General features: G+C 36.1%; 1 protein-coding gene across 2 annotated transcripts in view; it reads left to right on the top strand.

Annotated features, from left to right (window-relative positions):
* KMT2E (lysine methyltransferase 2E (inactive)) overlaps positions 1-19,463 on the top strand; it is a 101,668-nt gene that overhangs the window by 49,521 nt on the left and 32,684 nt on the right. For both annotated transcript variants that reach the window (XM_039249799.1, XM_039249798.1), the window contains 5 exons: positions 6,970-7,084; positions 7,854-8,083; positions 10,863-10,943; positions 18,209-18,267; positions 19,154-19,326. In XM_039249799.1, the coding sequence (XP_039105730.1) occupies positions 6,970-7,084; positions 7,854-8,083; positions 10,863-10,943; positions 18,209-18,267; positions 19,154-19,326 (658 nt within the window). The remainder of the gene's footprint in view (positions 1-6,969; positions 7,085-7,853; positions 8,084-10,862; positions 10,944-18,208; positions 18,268-19,153; positions 19,327-19,463) is intronic.

Here is a 19,463-nt window from a genome sequence, read left to right as displayed (position 1 = left end):
AGCACTGCATTGAGCTCTGTGCTGACAGCTCAGAGCATGGAGCCTGCTTTGTCTTCCTCTCTCTCTTAAAGAGAGGAGTACAAGAGAGTAAAGTATTGTCTCCCTTTCTCTCATGGTCTGTCTCCATTTCTCTCTCAACAATAAACATTAAAAATACTTACAAGGCACATATTTCAATAAAAAGACTTATGGGAGTAACTTTTAGAAGAATAAACTTTTTTAAGGACTTTAACATATTTAGTGCTCAATATTTACCAAATGATTTAATATCAACAATGTTTTGATACCTTGCAAATTTAGTGATTTATTTAAAACAAGTACAGCTAGACCTTTGTACTTAAAATCACTGTTGAAAGTTTGAATTACTGTGGAGTTAAGGTTTCAAAATAAAGTTGAAAAGTAACTTCAGAATTGAAAAGCAACTGAATATTTAGTTATACCTGAGAGACATTTCTGAAGAAATAAGTAGTATTACACATCTGTATAGTGCATTGTAGTTGAGAAAATGCACTTTCATATCCTTTCTATCATTTGAGTTTTATCCATATTGCTAGGAAGAAGGTGAAACAGGTATATTTACCCCACATTACAAATAAAAGGCTCAGTTTTAAAAAGGTGACTACTCAGCTGTACCCAATGAATGGCCAGCCTTAGACATGTAAGTCCCAATTCCGTGTTCTTAATTTTTTTTAGTTTATTGTATGTATGTATGTATATAATCTCTACATCCCATGTGGGGCTTGAACTCACAGCTCCAAGATCAAGAGTCTCATGCTCTTTCTGATTAAGCCAGCCAGGCGTCCTCCATGGTTTTTTTTTAATAGAGAAGGCTCATTGTTAATTTTGATGAAATTTGAGAGGAAAAAAAATAAGCACATGTGATAATACAGTTGACAGCATACAAAAATATTATGTGAAAAGTAATAATTAACATTACAACAAATAAGTGCTATAAGGACCCATAGAATTTATAAAAATGTGATGAGTTGAAGCAGTTAGGAAAGTGCTCCTTGAGCATTTGAAATAAGCCTTGAGAGATGTGTTTAAATCAAGAAGTTGAGATTCCACAGATAGAGGCTTAGAAATAGAGTTGCTTAGGTCTATGGCTGTTCCACCCTGAATGCACGTCCCATCTCTGATCTCAGAAGCTAAGCAGGATTGGGCCTGGTTAGTACTTGGATAAGAGAAATAGAAATGTCCAGGATATCTTCCTGAGATAGGAGGAAAGGAGATAGTGTCCCATTCGTGCAGGTATCTATTATATAAAGGATATTAAATGTGTAAGATAAGAAGCTTGGGGAACTTAAAAAAATCTTTTTTTAAATAAGGAAATACAAAAATATATATAACAGTAGGGAGAAGAGTATAGTAATCCCAAGTGGCCATTAGGCCATTACTCAGCTTCATCAATATTCAAAGTTTTGCCGGTCTTGTTTCATCTATCTTATAGTTTTACTTAAATATTTTAAAGCAAGTAAAGGGTTTAGAAAATGTACTTTCATCCCTCATTTTACATACATATTCCTTAATATAATTACATATAGATAAGGATTTTTTAAACCACAGTACTGTTATCTCATGTGACAGAATTAACACTTCTTTGAGAGAAAGAGCATGAGTGGGGGAGGGGCAGAGAGAGACTCTTAAGCAGGTTCCACTCTCAGTGTGGTGTCTGACATGGCTCAGTCTCACACCATGAGATCATGACCTCAGCTGAAATCAGTCAGACACCCCAACACTTTCTTAATATAAATTACCCAATTCATCTTCAGATTTCCCTTATTTGTCTCAAAAATGTCTTTTTATAATTGGTGTGTTCCAATTGGCATCCAGACAAGATCCACATGTTGTTTTTGTTTGAAATATCTTTGAATCGCTTTTCATCTGCAGTAACCTTTAAAAAATGTTCCCCCTCATACCATATAACATTGAAGAAACTGAATCATTTGGAATATAGAAGTTTTAGCTTTATGAATTGGGCTTATTTCTTTGTGCTATCATGTATTATTCTACTTAATCCCATATTTTTAAATATTTACTTATTTTTGAAAGGGAGACAGAGTTTTGAAAAAAAATGAGTTCATCTACAAATTTTGTTTTGATCATTTGACCATACCTTGCTGCTCATGTATTATGAATACTTTAATTACATGTTGTTTTTTAGCATTTTGAATTCTCAGGCTAGAGAATGCTTATCTTTTGGGAAGTTTCCCATGGATAGCGATTATCTTTTTGATAATGATCATTGTTTCAGTGATTTAAGAACATATACAAAAACCACATTTGAATAAGTACAAATAAGTTTCATACTATTTGAAAAGTGATGTCAAAATTATGTAACTGAAATCTCATCCATCTGTGGGATGAACACAGCACTGTGGTTTATGTTTGGATGTGTAATTACTTATAGAAAATACTATGCTAAAAAAAAAAAAGAAAATACTATGCTAATGTAGTTTCTTACTTTATGATAAATGTCATACCTTTATATTGGTATTTATGTGTGTATATATAGATATATATACACTGAAATTAATTATGGCATATTATCCCTTTAGCCATGCCATTAAAAATTTATTAAAACCTTATGATAATATTCCAGACGATTTTGAGGAAAACTCCTATGACTTCAGTGTAGTGATTTTTGTTACTGTGAGTTCCTACCAAGGTGCTGTCCATATGTAAATGCGGTAGATTTGTGTGGATTTAATCTTTTTTTTTTTTTTTTTTTTTTAAAGTAGGCTGCATGCCCAACGTGGGGCTTGAACTCATGACCCTGAGATCAAGAGTCAGATGCTCTTCTGACTGAGCCAGCCAGGCACCTCTAATTAATCATTTTGTGATTGGATATTTAAGTCATTTCTCCTCTTATATATAATTTTTATGAATAGTAGTACAGTAAACATCTCAAATCTGCAATTCTTTCACAAAGTTGTTTTCATGTTTACCATATTCTGGAAATGCAGAGCTTTGAGGATATTTAACACCATGGGACTTTTAAAGAATATTTCTGGGGCGCCTGGGTGGCTTAGTCGGTTAAGCGGCCGACTTTCACTTAGGTCATGATCTCGCGGTTCGTGGGTTCGAGCCCCGCGTCGGGCTCTGTGCTGACTGCCAGCTCAGAGCCTGGGGCCTGCTTCGGATTCTGTGTCTCCCTCTCTCTCTGACCCTCCCCTGCTCACGCTGTCTCTCTCTCTCTCCTAGAAATAAATAACACATTAAGAAAAAAAAAATTAAAAAAAAATATTTCTAAGGATATATGTTGTTGTGTTACTTTTTTTTTTAAATTTTTTAAGTGTTTTTATTTATTTCTAGGGGGGAGAGAGAGTGTGAGCAGGGGAGGGTTAGAGAGAGAGGGAGTCACAGACTGGAACAGGCTCCAGGCTCAGAGCTGGCTGTCAGCACAGAGCCCGACGCGGGGCTCGAAGCCACGAATCGCGAGATCATGACCTAAGCGAAAGTCAGACGCTTAACCAACTAAGCCACCCAAGCGCCTCTGTGTTACTTTTTTTTTAATGGTATCTTATAGTTAAGGAAAATCTTCAAAATAGGTCCACCAAATTTTTTAAAAGTAACTATTACCTTCTTTTAAAAATTACTTTTAGGGGCGCCTGGGTGGCTTAGTTGGTTAAGCGTCCGACTTTCGCTCAGGTCATAATCTCGCGGTTCGTGGGTTCGAGCCCCGCGTCGGGCTCTGTGCTGACTGCCAGCTCAGAGCCTGGGGCCTGCTTCGGATTCTGTGTCTCCCTCTCTCTCTGACCCTCCCCTGCTCACGCTGTCTCTCTCTCTCTCCTAGAAATAAATAACACATTAAGAAAAAAAAAATTAAAAAAAAATATTTCTAAGGATATATGTTGTTGTGTTACTTTTTTTTTTAAATTTTTTAAGTGTTTTTATTTATTTCTAGGGGGGAGAGAGAGTGTGAGCAGGGGAGGGTTAGAGAGAGAGGGAGTCACAGACTGGAACAGGCTCCAGGCTCAGAGCTGGCTGTCAGCACAGAGCCCGACGCGGGGCTCGAAGCCACGAATCGCGAGATCATGACCTAAGCGAAAGTCAGACGCTTAACCAACTAAGCCACCCAAGCGCCTCTGTGTTACTTTTTTTTTAATGGTATCTTATAGTTAAGGAAAATCTTTAAAATAGGTCCACCAAATTTTTTAAAAGTAACTATTACCTTCTTTTAAAAATTACTTTTAGGGGCGCCTGGGTGGCTTAGTTGGTTAAGCGTCCGACTTTCGCTCAGGTCATAATCTCGCGGTTCGTGGGTTCGAGCCGCGCATCGGGCTCTGTGCTGGCAGCTGGCTCAGAGCCTGGAGCCTGTTTCGGATTCTGTGTCTCCCTCTCTCCCCGACCCTCCTCTGCGCACACTGTCTCTCTCTGTCTTTCAGAAATTAAAAAAATAAAAAAAAATAAAAATAAAAAATAAAAATTACCTTTAGTGTAAGCAACAGGATTAGAAATGAGGATCTTGATAAAGAATTTCTGCTTTCTTTCATTGACAAATGATCAGTGCTGCAGCTTCAATTTGAATCATGAGGTTATGCATTCATGACTTGCTTACATGCATGAACTTACCTGCTTTTGTGCTGAAAGTTTTTTTCTATGCTTAACCATTAACTGCTCCAAAATATCAAAGTTTTTTACCATGCTCTTTAGTAGTTTATTCAGCGTTTGATCTAAATCTTTAAGTGGGAATCTTTCTATTTTGGTCACAATACCTGCATGTTACCTTAATAACAGTATTATAGATCAGTAACTGCCAAAACTCCACTTCTTCCTTTCATGTAAGTTTTAAAGATTTTTTTAAAGCAATAGATATTATAAGGCAGTCAAAGGCAGATTGCTAATATCTTTTTTATTTTATATGCATTTTATATGCATTTAACCTTTTGTTGAGCATTTATTTCTACCTCCAGGGATGCGTGTTATAAAAATACTACCATGTATTTAGAGAAGATTTATTGAAGGGTATACAAGTGCAGTGATACCTTTTGACAGTGAAAAATAGAAACAAATATCCCCTGGGGCACCTGGATGGCTCAGTCAGTTGAGTGAGTGTCTGACTCTTGATTTTGGCTCAGGTCATGATCCCAGGGTTGTGGGATGGAGCCCCATGTTGGGCTCCCCACTGAGTGTGGAGCCTATTTAAGATATTCTCTGTCTCTCCCCCCACCCCCCACTTCTCCTTCTTTTTGCCCTTCTCTCCCTCTCTCTTTAAAAGAAAAAAAAGTTAAAAAAAAATCCACCAATAGGGAAATTGTTAAACTATGTATATTTACATAATGAAGTAAGCAGTTGTTACCAAAAATAAGTTAGATACGTATTGATTGACACTGAAATATGGAAAAAGCAAATTGTGAAAAAAACAGTATATTAGAAACAATTTAGAGAGAGCTACATGGCATCTTAAGATTTGTATTTGAGCTTTTAAGTTTGAAGGTTTGAGGTTTGAAGACGTGGTCTTTCATTTTCTTATGTACTTATGTATTTAAGTTTTATGGGGTAGGAATGTGTTGATTTTAAATTCAAAAAAACATTTCTTTTTTAAAATAAGGAGGAAGCAAATTTTTAAAATAACACCGTAGACATTAGGTGAGTCTTGATTTTCAAAGTATTCAGAACATTTTGGAGGCTCTTCTGTAATTTCCTCCAGAACCATGTAACAGTCTCAGTTTGTGCCTCCTTCTTTACTGGTTTTGGAATACCGGATCTCACAGCAGCAGCCACTTAGAGCTAAATCGAGACTTTGTGCAGGAGAATGAGTTGGAGAGGTGGGGAGAGTATATCGAGAAACCATTGACTATAGATATCTGACAACTAGAGTGTAACTGGATTAACAAGTCTTTAAACTATGAAGAATGCAAACAGTACTAAGTTCTAAGGGCAAATTTTGGATAAGAGGTAGGATAAGGGGTATCATGACAAAACTATTTCAAATGGTGGCTACGGTAAGAATAAAGGCACAGAAACAAATCATGTTTTCTGTGTGCAAGGGAGCAATTAATTTCACTGTGAATTAGCTTCAGAAGTAGTTTCACTGCTACATTGATCAATAAGAATTGCCAGGAATAGGGTTCAGGAGGATTGATATGAGTAAAGAAGTTGGTAAAGTGATATATGTAAAAAGCTAGACCGGATAGCTTAACAGGTCAATCACAGTGGGTGAGTTGTTAGTCCCAGTGGTATTTGTTGTTGGTCGGGTCATCGTCACTTAACCATTATGGACCAGATCTACTGATCTTACTCTACCACAGGTTGTGGTTTATATTTTTTCATAAGCAAATCTTTGTCCATTGTGAGGTTTCTTATTTCTTAACGTTATTGATATTTTCCAAGGCTTCATTACATCTAGGCGCACTAACACATACATATAGTTTTGACCATTGAAATGTATACTTCACATTGGGGGCCATATAGATTCATTGTGTTCTTCATCCTGTTTAAATTATTTCTGCCACTTTTTTTCACTCCTGTGCCTAGTGTCTATGGTGCCATTGAGTATATCGAATAATGTTTAATCTCTAATAATTGTTTTAATGTTTGTTTATTTTTGAGAGAGAGACAGAGTGAGAGCGAGGGAGGGGGAGAGAGAGAGGGAGATAGAGAATCTGAAAGTAGGTTCCAGGCTCAGAGCTGTCAGCACAGAGACTGATGTGGGGCTCAAACTCAGGAATTGTGAGATCATGACCCAAGCCAAAGTGAGACACTTAACCAACTGTGCCACCCAGGTGCCCCTCTAATAAATTTTTTTTTAATGATAAGGAAACTATATTTGAACTTGGGAGGTGAAACATTTATTTTTTTAAAAAGTTTAGTTAGCACAGAATCTGGATAGGACATATCCACAGGGTGTTTACCTACTATAAAAAAGACATTGGTATAGCAATAAAATAAAATGCTGATAATTTTAAATTGATTGAACAGAACAAAAATGAGTGGAATTCTCTGATGCAACTTTTTCCCCTCCAGACCAGAATCCGTAGAAGCTAGCCCTGTGGTAGTTGAGAAATCCAACAGTTATCCCCACCAGCTGTATACCAGCAGCTCACATCATTCACACAGTTACATCGGTTTGCCCTATGCGGTAAGTGTCAAATGTTTATCTGGAGGGGTATTTTTTATATCTAGAGGTTGAAAGTAAACGTTTGTGGTATGGTACTTAAAACTAAGATATTTAAAAATCCATACTTATTTTATATTATCTAAACAATTAGGTATGTAATTTATAGTTTAAATTTTTATTGCTCTAACTATATTTAAAGGATTAAAATTCTGTAAGAGGTATTCCCTTGAAGTTTTATTATTACTATTATTATTTTGCATTTTATGCTATTAATAGTTTGGTATTCTTTGCCTTCTCTATAAAAAAGCCAGAGATAGAACTGTGTTGTACTATCTACTGTTGATTCTAAATTATACAGTTATTTATATAGTAAATTATATAATTACCTTTTAAGAGCACTTATGTGCCAGGCTTTGCGCTAAATATTTTATTGCATGTGGAGAGTGAGGGAGGGTGAAAATCCGAAGCAGGCTCCATGCTATCTATCAACGCGGAACTGAGATTATAACCTGTCAGGATCAAGAGTCGGATGCTTGAATGACTGAGCCACCCAAGTGCTCCCAAGGGGAGTCATTGTGCAGGTGACTGAGGTAGACCGACATTTTCACTTAGTAGTATGGTTTAATATCTAGCTTTACCAAGTCATTATTTTAAAGGTATTAAGGAAAAAATGGGCCAGTTTCATATTTCTTAAATATTCAAATTAAGGACTGAATTTTATTTTAATTACGTAGTTCATATTCTTGCTGAAATTATATATATTGTGCTGTGTTTGTGTTCAATTATCCAGGACCATAATTATGGTGCTCGTCCTCCTCCAACACCTCCAGCTTCCCCTCCTCCATCAGTTCTTATTAGCAAGAATGAAGTAGGCATATTTACCACTCCTAATTTTGATGAAACTTCCAGTGCTACTACAATCAGCACATCTGAGGATGGAAGTTATGGTACTGATGTAACCAGGTGCATATGTGGTTTTACACATGATGATGGATACATGATCTGTTGTGACAAATGCAGGTAAAATATTTTAAACCATTAATTTCCTTTTCTTGAATGCTGCTAACCTTTGATTGTTAATCTTTGAAAAGATAAAATCACTTTTGAAGGAATTAAGGAGTGCAGTTTTTAAGTGAGGCTTCTGCTATTATCAGTGTAGTTTATTTTGTTCCTAGAAAAAGCCCCTATGGGAAAGAAGCTCTCTTAGAGTTTATTAGAAATCCTCACTGTTAATTGCATAATAGGCATTCAGTTGTGAATTTTATTCATATAGGATCACATCTCTGTTTTTGCTCATTCAGTAATAATACAACTACATAGAGTGGTAGACAAGATAGAAAAATGAGCCCTGTGAATTTCCTTTGGAATTATTTGTGCTGTGTAGTCAAGTGTGATTTTCCAGTTTGGGGGAATTATACATTTTGATTGATGTTTGTTTGACCTGACTCTCTCACCTCCTTTTGACTTGAACCTTGCAGCACTCTGGAGTCTCCTTGAACCAGAACCACAGTCTCCCCTCCCCCAACCCTGGTTCAACCACCAAGAAAGGCCTCCTCCCCTAGAGAAGGTGTGATTGGGACAGAAAGTGGGGTTTTATTTTTGTTTTTGTTTTTTTTTTGGGGTGAGGGAGTTGGGGAGGATGGAGAGGGAATAGTAGGATTTCCGCCTGAAAGTTACCGAGTCCATCCCCTGCATAGAGTGGGAAGCAGAGTATTTAAGTAGGGCACTGTAGTGAGTAAGAAAATTTGGTAGCTTTATACAATTTCCTGGGTCAGATCTTTATGGCATAGCTTCATTATTGATTTGAAATAGTGTAGCATATACCCATATTTGAACATGAGTGTAAAAATACATCTTAAAGCCAAATATAAATTACTTTGCATTATTTGTAATATTGTTCCCATTTATTAGGTGATTAGGAGTTGGATGTTACTGATATAAACATGCATATAGGGTTATATTTTAAAATTTTTATTTACCTTTGCCAAAAAGCGGGGAAAGTAGTCTCAACTGGAATGTGAAATTTGATATTTTTATGTAAAAATATGATATTTTCAGTTAATTTTAATAAAAATATATTGTGATACCTTTTCACATTTAAAAATAAATACTTTATATCTGTAACACAGAATCATTACTATGAACAATCACTTCAGTAAATGTACTCAGGAGGTAAATTAAAAAAACTAAAAAAAATCTTCAGTGATAACTTGTTTTCTTTGTTATTTTTTAAATAGCTACCTAATAGAAAATCTCAAGTCATCTTTTAACTGATCATATAATATAGCTTTCTCTTAGCTGATCTTGTCTAATGTGATAAATTACATACATTTGGCACTGTTTTCATTTTAATGCATAATCTGGACATTGTTTTCTTTCAGTTTTATTACAGTGATCTAGATATAATACGGAATTATCTGTTAGAAAATAGTGAAGTAGTCCTTAGGATTTATACTATCTACAAATTCTTTAAGGACCATTTCACAGTTTTTGGATTGTTCAAAGTGTTTGCTTCTCAGCAACTGCTGTTCTGAATCTGTATTTTGTGGTTCTATTTTTCTGCTGCTTAATCTGTAAAATATTGTACAGCTTAATCTTTTTTTCTCTCTTCTTCTGTATTGCCTCTATGTATTTCCATATACCTAATGCCTGTAGTGTCTTTCAAGTTTGACATCTAGAGCTCTGATCATTTATTCATTTTCTAGTTTGGTTTCTTCTGTTGTCTGCATGACATTACTTACCACCCAAATTTAATTTAGTTTATTGTTCTAACCCTCCTAGTCAGGTGCTCTGCTTTTCTTTCTCACTTTTCTCTCCACATCTTTGATTTATATTCCATTACCTTCTGCTTCCTACCAGTTCTTTACTCAACATCAGTTAAGAAGTGAGCAATACAATAGTAGGTAACTCAGTAGGGATATATTAGAAGTGACTGTTATGTAAAAAGTAATTAAGACTATATTTAGGAACAGGCGTGTGTGCGTGTGTGTGTATTTATATTTGGACCAATTAAAATCTTGGCAACAAAATAAATAATAGTAATAAGTTGAGAAGTTGCCTCAAGCTGGTCCATGTACTACTCCATAAAAATAATTTGAGGACAGAATAGGTTTAGGGTCTTGAATTCTTTATCTTCTCTGCTACATTCTGGTTCTGTCCTTTAACTCAAGTTTGGAATATTGGAAAATCCTCTTAATTGGTTTTTCTACTTTCATTTTCTTCTTTGAATTCAAACACTTTATATCATCAAAACACCTCTAGTTTTACATGTTGCTAGTTAGAGGAAATCATACACATCCTGTTGTTCCAACTCCTATATAATCTGACTACACCTTACTAACCCAGTTCTACTGCCCCTGTATTTCTCAAAATGAAAATTCTCCTTCAAATATTTTAACTGTCTTCTGGCCATTGCTCCTCATATCTGTCTACTTGGGAAACTGTTGCTGTAATGATATCTTTTCTTTCTAACTCCCAAATGAAGTTTTATTCAAGTCCGTCATTCTCCAGGGCACTTTACCTGTTAACTTTAAGTAGTGTGGACATCTTCACTTCGTGACTTTTGATAATATTTGTAGTGTATATCTTTCACATTTTAAAGTTATATTTGCTATATTTTGTCCTCTTTGCCTCTCAAAGTTTTATCTCCCCAAGGACATATTTTCTGTGAATTCTTCACAGCACCTTTTACAGTATTAAAATGGGCACTTACTAAGGGATAGTTAAATAGAATATCAGATCTTAATTTAAGGATGAATATTCTATGAATATTTTATATTTTGCTTTTTTTTTTCTTAAGCGTTTGGCAACATATTGACTGCATGGGGATTGACAGGCAGCATATTCCTGATACATACTTATGTGAACGTTGTCAGCCTAGGTAAGTTGTGCATGTTTATAAGATTGCCAGTAAATATATTGAAATAATCTTCAGCGACTAGAAGTTTTTTATGAATTCTGGATTAAACAATTAATGGATCACTATTTTTCATCAATTCTAAGATACACTTTTCATTTTCATGTTTATTTTTTTTGTATATGACATCTCTAGAATCAGGAAGAATCTTTCCATTGATAATGTATCGTGGTTTACTTAGTAACTTTTTTTTTACTTTATTAATAATGCATACAATAATAGTGCATCTTCTAAGTGGTGGTGTTTTTTTCCCATTGGAATGGACTATGTTCAATAGTTGCTAGAAGGACATTTCCTTAGTTAATAAACGATTTCATAGGTCTGTACAGTCATCCCACCACCCTGTGTCAGCAATTTTCAACAATCTTTTTCACGTACTATCATGTAGTTCTTTGCCCTTCCACGTATTTTAATGCAAATCCCAAACATATTTCATTTATATATATCTCTCTGTACTTCACTATACAGTACAGTAAAACCTTGGTTGCGAGTAACTTATTCTGTGAGTGTTCTGCAAGATGAGCACACATTTCTAATAAATTTTAACTTGATAAACGAGCAGTGTCTTGTAGTATGTGATGCTGTATGTCACATGATCACAGCTGAGCCAGTGGTTCTTGAAATTCATTTTGATATACAAGTGTTTTGGATTACAAGTATGTTTCTAGAACGAATTATGCTTCACACCAAGGTTTTACTGTATGTGTATATGTATATACATATATTTAAATACATATATAATCATTTATATTTATTAAATATATGTATAATCTGTAAAAGAATAAAAACCCAAAGCCATTATTATACATGCAACAAAATGTATTAGCATCTAGCCACTGTTAAAATATTGATTGGTTAACATACATCTGTTACGTCTCTAGTAACATAGCCTCCTTACATTACTCCACTAATTTTGGCCTCTCCTTTGCAATGTGTTCTTTTTTTTTTTTTTTTTTTTAATTTTCTTTAATGTTTTATTTATTTTTGAGAGAGAGACAGAGACAGCATGATCAGGGGAGGATCAGAGAGAGAGAGAGAGAGGGAGACAACAGAATCCGAAGACAGGCTCCAGGCTTTGAGCTAGCTGTCAGCACAGAGCCTGATGCGGGTCTTGAACCCACGAACCGTGAGATCATGACCTGAGCTGAAGTCAGACGCTTAACCGACTGAGCCACCAGGCACCCGACAGTGTGTTTCTTTAAGGAACTAAATTGTTTATCCTGATTTGTTTGCTAATTGCATTATTATATAACAAGTTTCTCTGTCCTTTATATTTCTGTAAATAAGTGTGTGATCAGATTATAGGTTCAGTTTTTGTTGTTAAAATTTATTTTGAGAGAGAAAGAAATAGCGCTCAGAAAGAGCATGAGTGGAGGTGGGAGGGTGGGGGCAGAGGGCAGAGAGAGAGGGAGACAATCCCCAACAGGCTCCATGCTCACAGTGTGGGGCTTCAGACTTACAATGCAGAGCTTGAACCCCGCGAACTATGAGATCATGACCTGAGCTGAAATCAAGAATTGGATGCTTAACTGACATAGCCACCTAGGAGCTACTCAGTTGTTTGTTTTTTGGTAAGAATATTTCATAGACTGCATCAGGTGACACATCATATCTGGTTGTCTCTATGATAGGAGCCGATAATAGTCATTATTTAGAACCATTAATTTCTAAGGGGCTGCAAGTTAGTGCCATATTAATCTTTTTTTTTTAATGGTTTTTTTTTTTTTTTTTTAATTTTTGAAAGAGTGTGAGTGGGTGGGGGACAGAGAGGGAGACACAGAATCCAAAGCCGGCTCCAGCCTCTCAGCTGTCAGCACAGAGCCCTATGCGGGGCTCGAACTCACGAACTCATGTGAGATCGTGACCTGGGCCAAAGTCAGATGCTTAACCGACTGAGCCATTCAGGTGCCCCCCTGCCATGTTAATCTTATTGCTTATGACTTATTAGCTCGAATATGTTAATAGAAACAAACTTCCCGATATCAACTGTGTAGTTCTCTTAAGGTATACAGTTGACCCTTGAATAGCATAATTATGATTTGTGCAAGTCCACTTATATTTGGATTTTTTTTCGATATACTACTATGTTTATTTTTTTATGAAATTAAAAAAAAATTTTTTAAAGAATGTTTATTTTTGAGAGAGAGAGAGAGAGCACGCGAGCAGGGAAAGGGCAGAGAGAGAAACAGACATGGAATCCAAAGCAGGCTCCAAGTTCTGTGCTGTCAGCACAGAGCCCGACATAGGGGTCAGAGTCATGAACCATGAGATCATGACCTGAGCCAAAGTTGGACGTTTAACCTACTAAGCTACCCAGACGCCCCTCTTTATGACTTTCTTAATTATATTTTCTTTTCTCTTGCTCACTTTATTGTAAGAATAAAATATATAATAGATATAAAGTACCAAATGTGTGTTAATCAACTCTTAGGTTATCAGTAAGCCTACAGTTTTAAGTTTTTGGAAAGTCAAAAGTTATATGCAGATTTTTGACTGCAAAGGAGGTTGGTGCTCCTAACTCTTCATGTTGTTCAAGGGTCAACTGTATTTCAGCGAGGATAGGCAGGATAAATGCTTGCTGATTCTTAGCCTTTTTTACCATTGTTCAGAACACTGAAAAGAAATATAAGTATCATTATGAACTCAGGGATTTAAACATAATGGATGTCAATCTGCTGCAATTATTATCCTTATTGATATTTAAATTTTGTCTAGTTTTGATTGGTGGGAACTCGACAAATTGACTCTTAAGCCCTTTTTTTGTTAATTTTTTTTAATGTTTTATTTATTTTTGAGAGAGATAGAGACAGCGTGACCAGGGGAGGATCAGAGAGAGAGGGAGACACAGAATCTGAAGCAGGCTCCAGGCTCTGAGCTAGCTGTCAGTACAGAGCCCAACACAGGGCTCGAACCCACATTGTGAGATCATGACCTGAGCTGAAGTCGGATGCTCAACCGACTGAGCCACCCAGGTGCCCCCTCTTAAGCCCTTTTGACAGTATTCTAGTGACACTTGATAAGTGTTTGTGCTGTCTGGTATAACAAGATGTCTTGAGCGTATTTTATATTTCTGTGACCCTAACTGAGGATTGGTTTTCAGGACTAGAATCTGAGAGCTAGTCATGCTCTTTCTAGTAGATTGGTCACTGTTCCTAGGTCTTTCTGGTAGACAAATCTAGGGAAATATGTTTTGGGAGTTTATTTTTAAGATAAAATACATGAGTTTATGCAGATAATTGTAATTGAAATTTGGAAATACAAGGTTTTCATCTAAACTTTTCTATATACTGTTTATATATCCTTTGATCCTAGTTCTCAGTGATATAGACAATAATGTAATTAGAATTTTACCTGTTACTCAGTTGCTTTATTTCATAGAAAAATGCAGTATCTCTGAGTAACAACACCAACAACTAGCACCAACAATATGATTATGTAAAAACAGATTACAGTTTATTTATTTATTTTTTTTAATGTTTTATTTATTTCTAGGCGAGAGAGAGAGACAGCGTGAGCAGGGAAGGGTCAGAGAGAGAGGGAGACACAGACTCTGAAACAGGTTCCAGGCCCTGAGCTGGCAGTCAGCACAGAGCCCGACGCGGGGCTCGAACCCACAAACCGTGAGATCATGACCTAAGCGAAAGTCGGACGCTTAACCGACTAAGCCACCCAGGCGCCCCTACAGTTTATTTTTTTTTAAAAGTAAATTCTGCACCCAAATTAGGCCTTAGACTCATGACCCTGAGATGAAGAATCTCATGGTCTACTGACGGAGCTAGCCAGGTGCCCCTGTGTAAAACAGTTTAGAACTTCCCCCCCCTTAAGTTATGTTCCACAAGGAATGTGTGGTTTATTGTGTTTAAAGTCCCTTAAAAGAATTTCACTGTGTGGTTAAAACACTAGCCGGATACACACTTACATTGATGAGGTTCTTTTTTTTTTTTCTTTACTTTTCAGTATTTATTTATTTTTAAGAGAGAGGGAGAGCACGCCAGCGAGCAAGCAGGGGAAGGGCAGAGAGAGAGGGAGACAGAAAATCCCAATTAGGCTCTGCGCTGAGAGAGTCATGGGGCTCGAACTCAGGAACTGTGAGATCATGACCTAAACCCAAATCAAGAGTCAGACATTTCACTGACTGAGCCACCCAGGTGCCCCCTTTTTAAAATCTTTTTAAGTTAAACTTAATTTTGAGTTAGAGTTTCACATATAGTTAGTAAATAATAGAGATTCTGTGTATCTTGTACCGAGTTCTCCCCAGTAGTAACATGTTGCAAAACTATTAATAAAACATTATAGCTACCATATTTAGTTGATCTAGTCAAGATACAAAACATTTCCGTGGTCACTATCCTTCCTTGCTTTTTACAGCTGCATCCACCTCTCCCACCTCTCCCATTCTTTTCCTTTGGCAACCCTGTTGCTGTAATCTGTACTCCATGGCTATAATTTTGTCATTTCCAGTATGTTATATAAATAGTGGGGTTGGCTTTTTTTACTCAGCATGATTCTCTGGAGACCAGCCAGTTTGTTGCATATCCTTTTTCCTTTGCTTTCCTTCATGTTTATTTACTTTTTAGAGAGAGTGTGGGGGAGGGGCAGAGAGAGGAGGACAGACGATCCAAAGTAGGCTCTGTACTGACAGCATACAATCCGATATGGGTCTTGAACTCACAAACCCTGAGAACATGACTTGAGCCAAAGTTGGACTCTTAACCGAATGAGGCACCCAGCTGCCCCAATATTTCATTCTTTCTTATTGCTATGTAGTGTTCTATGACCTATATGTACTACAGTTTATTTAACCATTTACCTGTTGGAGGATATTTTTTGGCTATTACAGATAAAGTTGCTGTGAACATCTGTGTACAGGTTTTGGTGTGAATGTAAGTTTGTTTTCTCTGGGATAAATGCCCAAGAGTGCAATTGCTTAGTCACATGGTAGTTGTGTGTTTCATTTTTAAAGAAATTGTCCAATTATATTGCAGAGCAGTTATACCATTTTATATTCCTACCAGAAATGTAGGAGGAATCTAGTTATTTTTAGGATTGCTTTTTATACTCTTTTCATAATTATATACTTATATGACTATATAAGAAGTAATCCCATTATTCTAGAGTTAAATTTTAAAACAAAGTATATTCAAATAAGTTGAGCTTTCTATCCCTGAACCTTCCATCCCTGAAGTAACATAAAAAATGGATTATTCTCGGGGTGCCTGGGTGGCTCAGTCGGTTAAGAGTCTGACTTTGGCTCAGGTCATGATCTCACGGTTTGTGGGTTCAAGCCTCGTGTTGGGCTCTATGCTGACAGCCAGCTCAGAGCCTGGAGCCTGTTTCAGATTCTGTGTCTCCCTCTCTCTCTGACTCTCCCCTGCTCACACTGTCTCTCTCTCAGAAATAAATAAAACATTAAAAAAAGAACTAAAAAAATGGGCTTGTTCAGCAAGGGTAAATGTATTACATATATGTGAAATTTTTGTCAGATATCGCCAAATTCCCCTCCAATACAAGCTGTACAGTTTTGAATTCCTACCAGGAATGGATAAGCATGCTTATTTTCCTGGGGCTTACAGCTGTATCTGACAGACTTGGATTTTTGCCAGTTTAACTAGATTCAAAATGGTAATCTCAATGTTAGACTTTGCATTGCTTTATTATGAGTGAGGTTTTACTATGTGATTTTGTTTTACTTTATGGTAGTTAACTAGCCTTTTGTCACATGACTTTTGATGGGGTAAATCTTTCTTGATAAATTCGGTAAGAATTGGTTTAAAACTGATTAGTAGGGAGGTTAGTCCATTGAGTGATACCTACTTATTATTCTGTGATAAATAGGCTGGTTATCAGTAATGTTATAGTTATATGTCCTAGTAGACATTAAGACAAGTTTGTTACTGAATTGTAGACATTTTAGTTTAGAGCCCTTATTCTCTCATCTAATAATAGTCTTATTTGACCTCTAGGCTAATAGGTTTTTACACTTTTGAAAGTGTTGGTGGGAAAAATAAAAGTTACTGTGGATGATGTAGTTCATAAGTGAGGAGTTAATGAAATATTTTACTTTTTAAAGTTAATGCCAGTTAGTTAAGATCCAATGTTCTATTTGTTTCAGACATACGATGTGTTTAACACTAACACTTCCATACAACACCCATATGATGTGTTTAACACTAACACTTCCATACAACAAGTGTGGTTCTTAATCCCCATCCTCTATTTAATCCATCTCCCCCACCCTCCTCCCCTCTAGTATATTTTTAACCCACTGAGCCACCCAGGCACCCTCCCTCTAGTATATTTTTAATTGTTAAAAGTTCAGTGTTTATTTTTATCTCAAAAGTGGAAATAATTTGAGGCAAATGAGAATAATGCAAATAGATCCTAAATCAGTGGTGTACTTTTAAGAAGTTTATTTTGGTTTTAGTTAGCATTCTGTTTTTTCCAGACTTCTTGCTTAAAAAATTTTTAAAGCAAATTTTTTAATGTTTGTTTTTGAGAGAGAGAGAGAGAGAGAGAGACCGAGTGTGAGCTGGTGAGGCACAGAGAGAGAGGGAGACACAGAATCCGAAGCAGGCTCTGGGCTCTTAGCTGTCAGCACAGAGCCTGACGCGGGGCTCGAACTCATGAGCTGAGCTGTGAGATCAGGATTTGAGCCAAAGTCAGACACTTACCCGATTGAGCCATCCAGGCACTCCCAGACATTTTGCATTGAAATGCAAATGCTTTTTCATTTGAAATGCTTTTTCAATTTGAAAAAAATACTAGTTTCCTAAGTAAAAAGTTACTTTCTTCAAAGCACAGCAGAGTCACTTAACTGCTATCTATTGCTAATTATGCTAGATTAAGGCAAGGGATAAAATACACATATTTTATACTGTTTGTTTTTCAGTAAGAACATTAGAGAAATTGTAAAGTTTATCGCATTTAAAATCAGTCTGCTTTGGGGCGCCTGGGTGGCTCATTCGGTTGAGCGTCCGACTTCAGCTCAGGTCATGATCTCACAGTTTGTGGGTTTGAGCCCTGCGTTGGGCTCTGTGCTGACAGCTCAGAGCCTGGAGCCTGCTTCAGATTGTGTCTCCCTCTCTCTCTGACCCTCACCTGCTCACACTGTCTCTCTCTCTCTCTCTCAGAAATAAATAAATCATTAAAAAAATTTTTTTTAAATCAATCTGCTTTATATCTAGATTTATGAAAGTTTAATTAATAATCATGTTAATATTTTAATGCAGGAGTTTGGATAAAGAGAGGGCAGTGCTACTACAACGCCGGAAAAGGGAAAATATGTCAGGTAGGTGAGAAGGATCTATGCTAAATTAAAATTAGTGTGATTGAGGAAATGAGTGTCCTGCATATTTTCATTGGACATAAACACCTTACCAGTGAATGTTGGTTGTATATATAACTTACAGTGTCAGGTATAGATTTTAAATAGTTGTTTTTTACAGATTATAGAATGTACTTATTTTAGAAAATGTGGAAATTAGAGGAAAATAAGAATTTTAAATCCTTATTTTTCTACAAAGGTAACAGGTTTAAAGAAGTATTAAAATATGTTTGCTTTTCAGAGAGATGGTGATCTGTTTGTCATATGGAATAGTGTTTCATTTTTAGGAATAGATTTTAGCAGTATAACTGTACTACACCTTTATTTTGGTTTAAAACACCACCGGTACAACTGGTTTTGAACAATCATAGTTTACTGAACTGTTTGGTGGACATTTAGGTTGTTTCCAGCATTTTTGGCTTTGTTTTGTTTTGGTTGTTTTTGTTATTACAAATAGTACCGTCAATGAAACCCTCTTGGATAATTTTTTTTTTGTATTTTTGTTCATTTTCTCTTTGGACACGCACCTAGAAATAAGTTTATTAGGTGAAAGAATAAGTGTATGTAGAATTTTGTTAGATATGGTTAAATTCCCCTTCATAGGGGATTTTGAATTACCACTGACTATTTATGCTAGTGCTCATTTCCCACAGTCACACAGTACCTCAGTGTGTTGTCATACTTTTTGCATTTAAATGTATCTTACTATTAATGAACTGAGGAAGTAGAAAAATTTATTCTTAAGAAAGATGGAGATACAACAGTTTGTCATGTAGAATGAATGCTGTTTTATTTTCATTTTGTTCGAAATAGTATTACAAGTACAGTAATTTTTATTTTGCCTTGGAAGATGGTGATACCAGTGCAACTGAAAGTGGTGATGAGGTTCCTGTGGAATTGTATACTGCATTTCAGCATACCCCAACATCGATTACTTTAACTGCTTCGAGAGTTTCCAAGGTTAATGATAAAAGAAGGAAAAAAAGTGGGGAGAAAGAACAAAACATTTCAAAATGTAAAAAAGTAAGTTTTTTCCTTTTTTTAGATGAGTAGATAGGAAGTGATAGGAACTGAGTTTTACAGGGAAGGCAGGTAGTTATGGATGGTAGCTAGAAAAGGTGGCAGAATATGTTTTTTAAAACTCATTTTACAATTTTAAT

Source organism: Hyaena hyaena, unplaced genomic scaffold, assembly GCF_003009895.1.
Source record: "Hyaena hyaena isolate Hyena2069 unplaced genomic scaffold, ASM300989v1 scaffold_347, whole genome shotgun sequence".
NCBI lineage: Eukaryota > Metazoa > Chordata > Mammalia > Carnivora > Hyaenidae > Hyaena > Hyaena hyaena.
The sequence above is the reverse complement of the archived record's forward strand: the minus strand, read 5'-3'. Positions and strand labels throughout refer to the sequence as shown.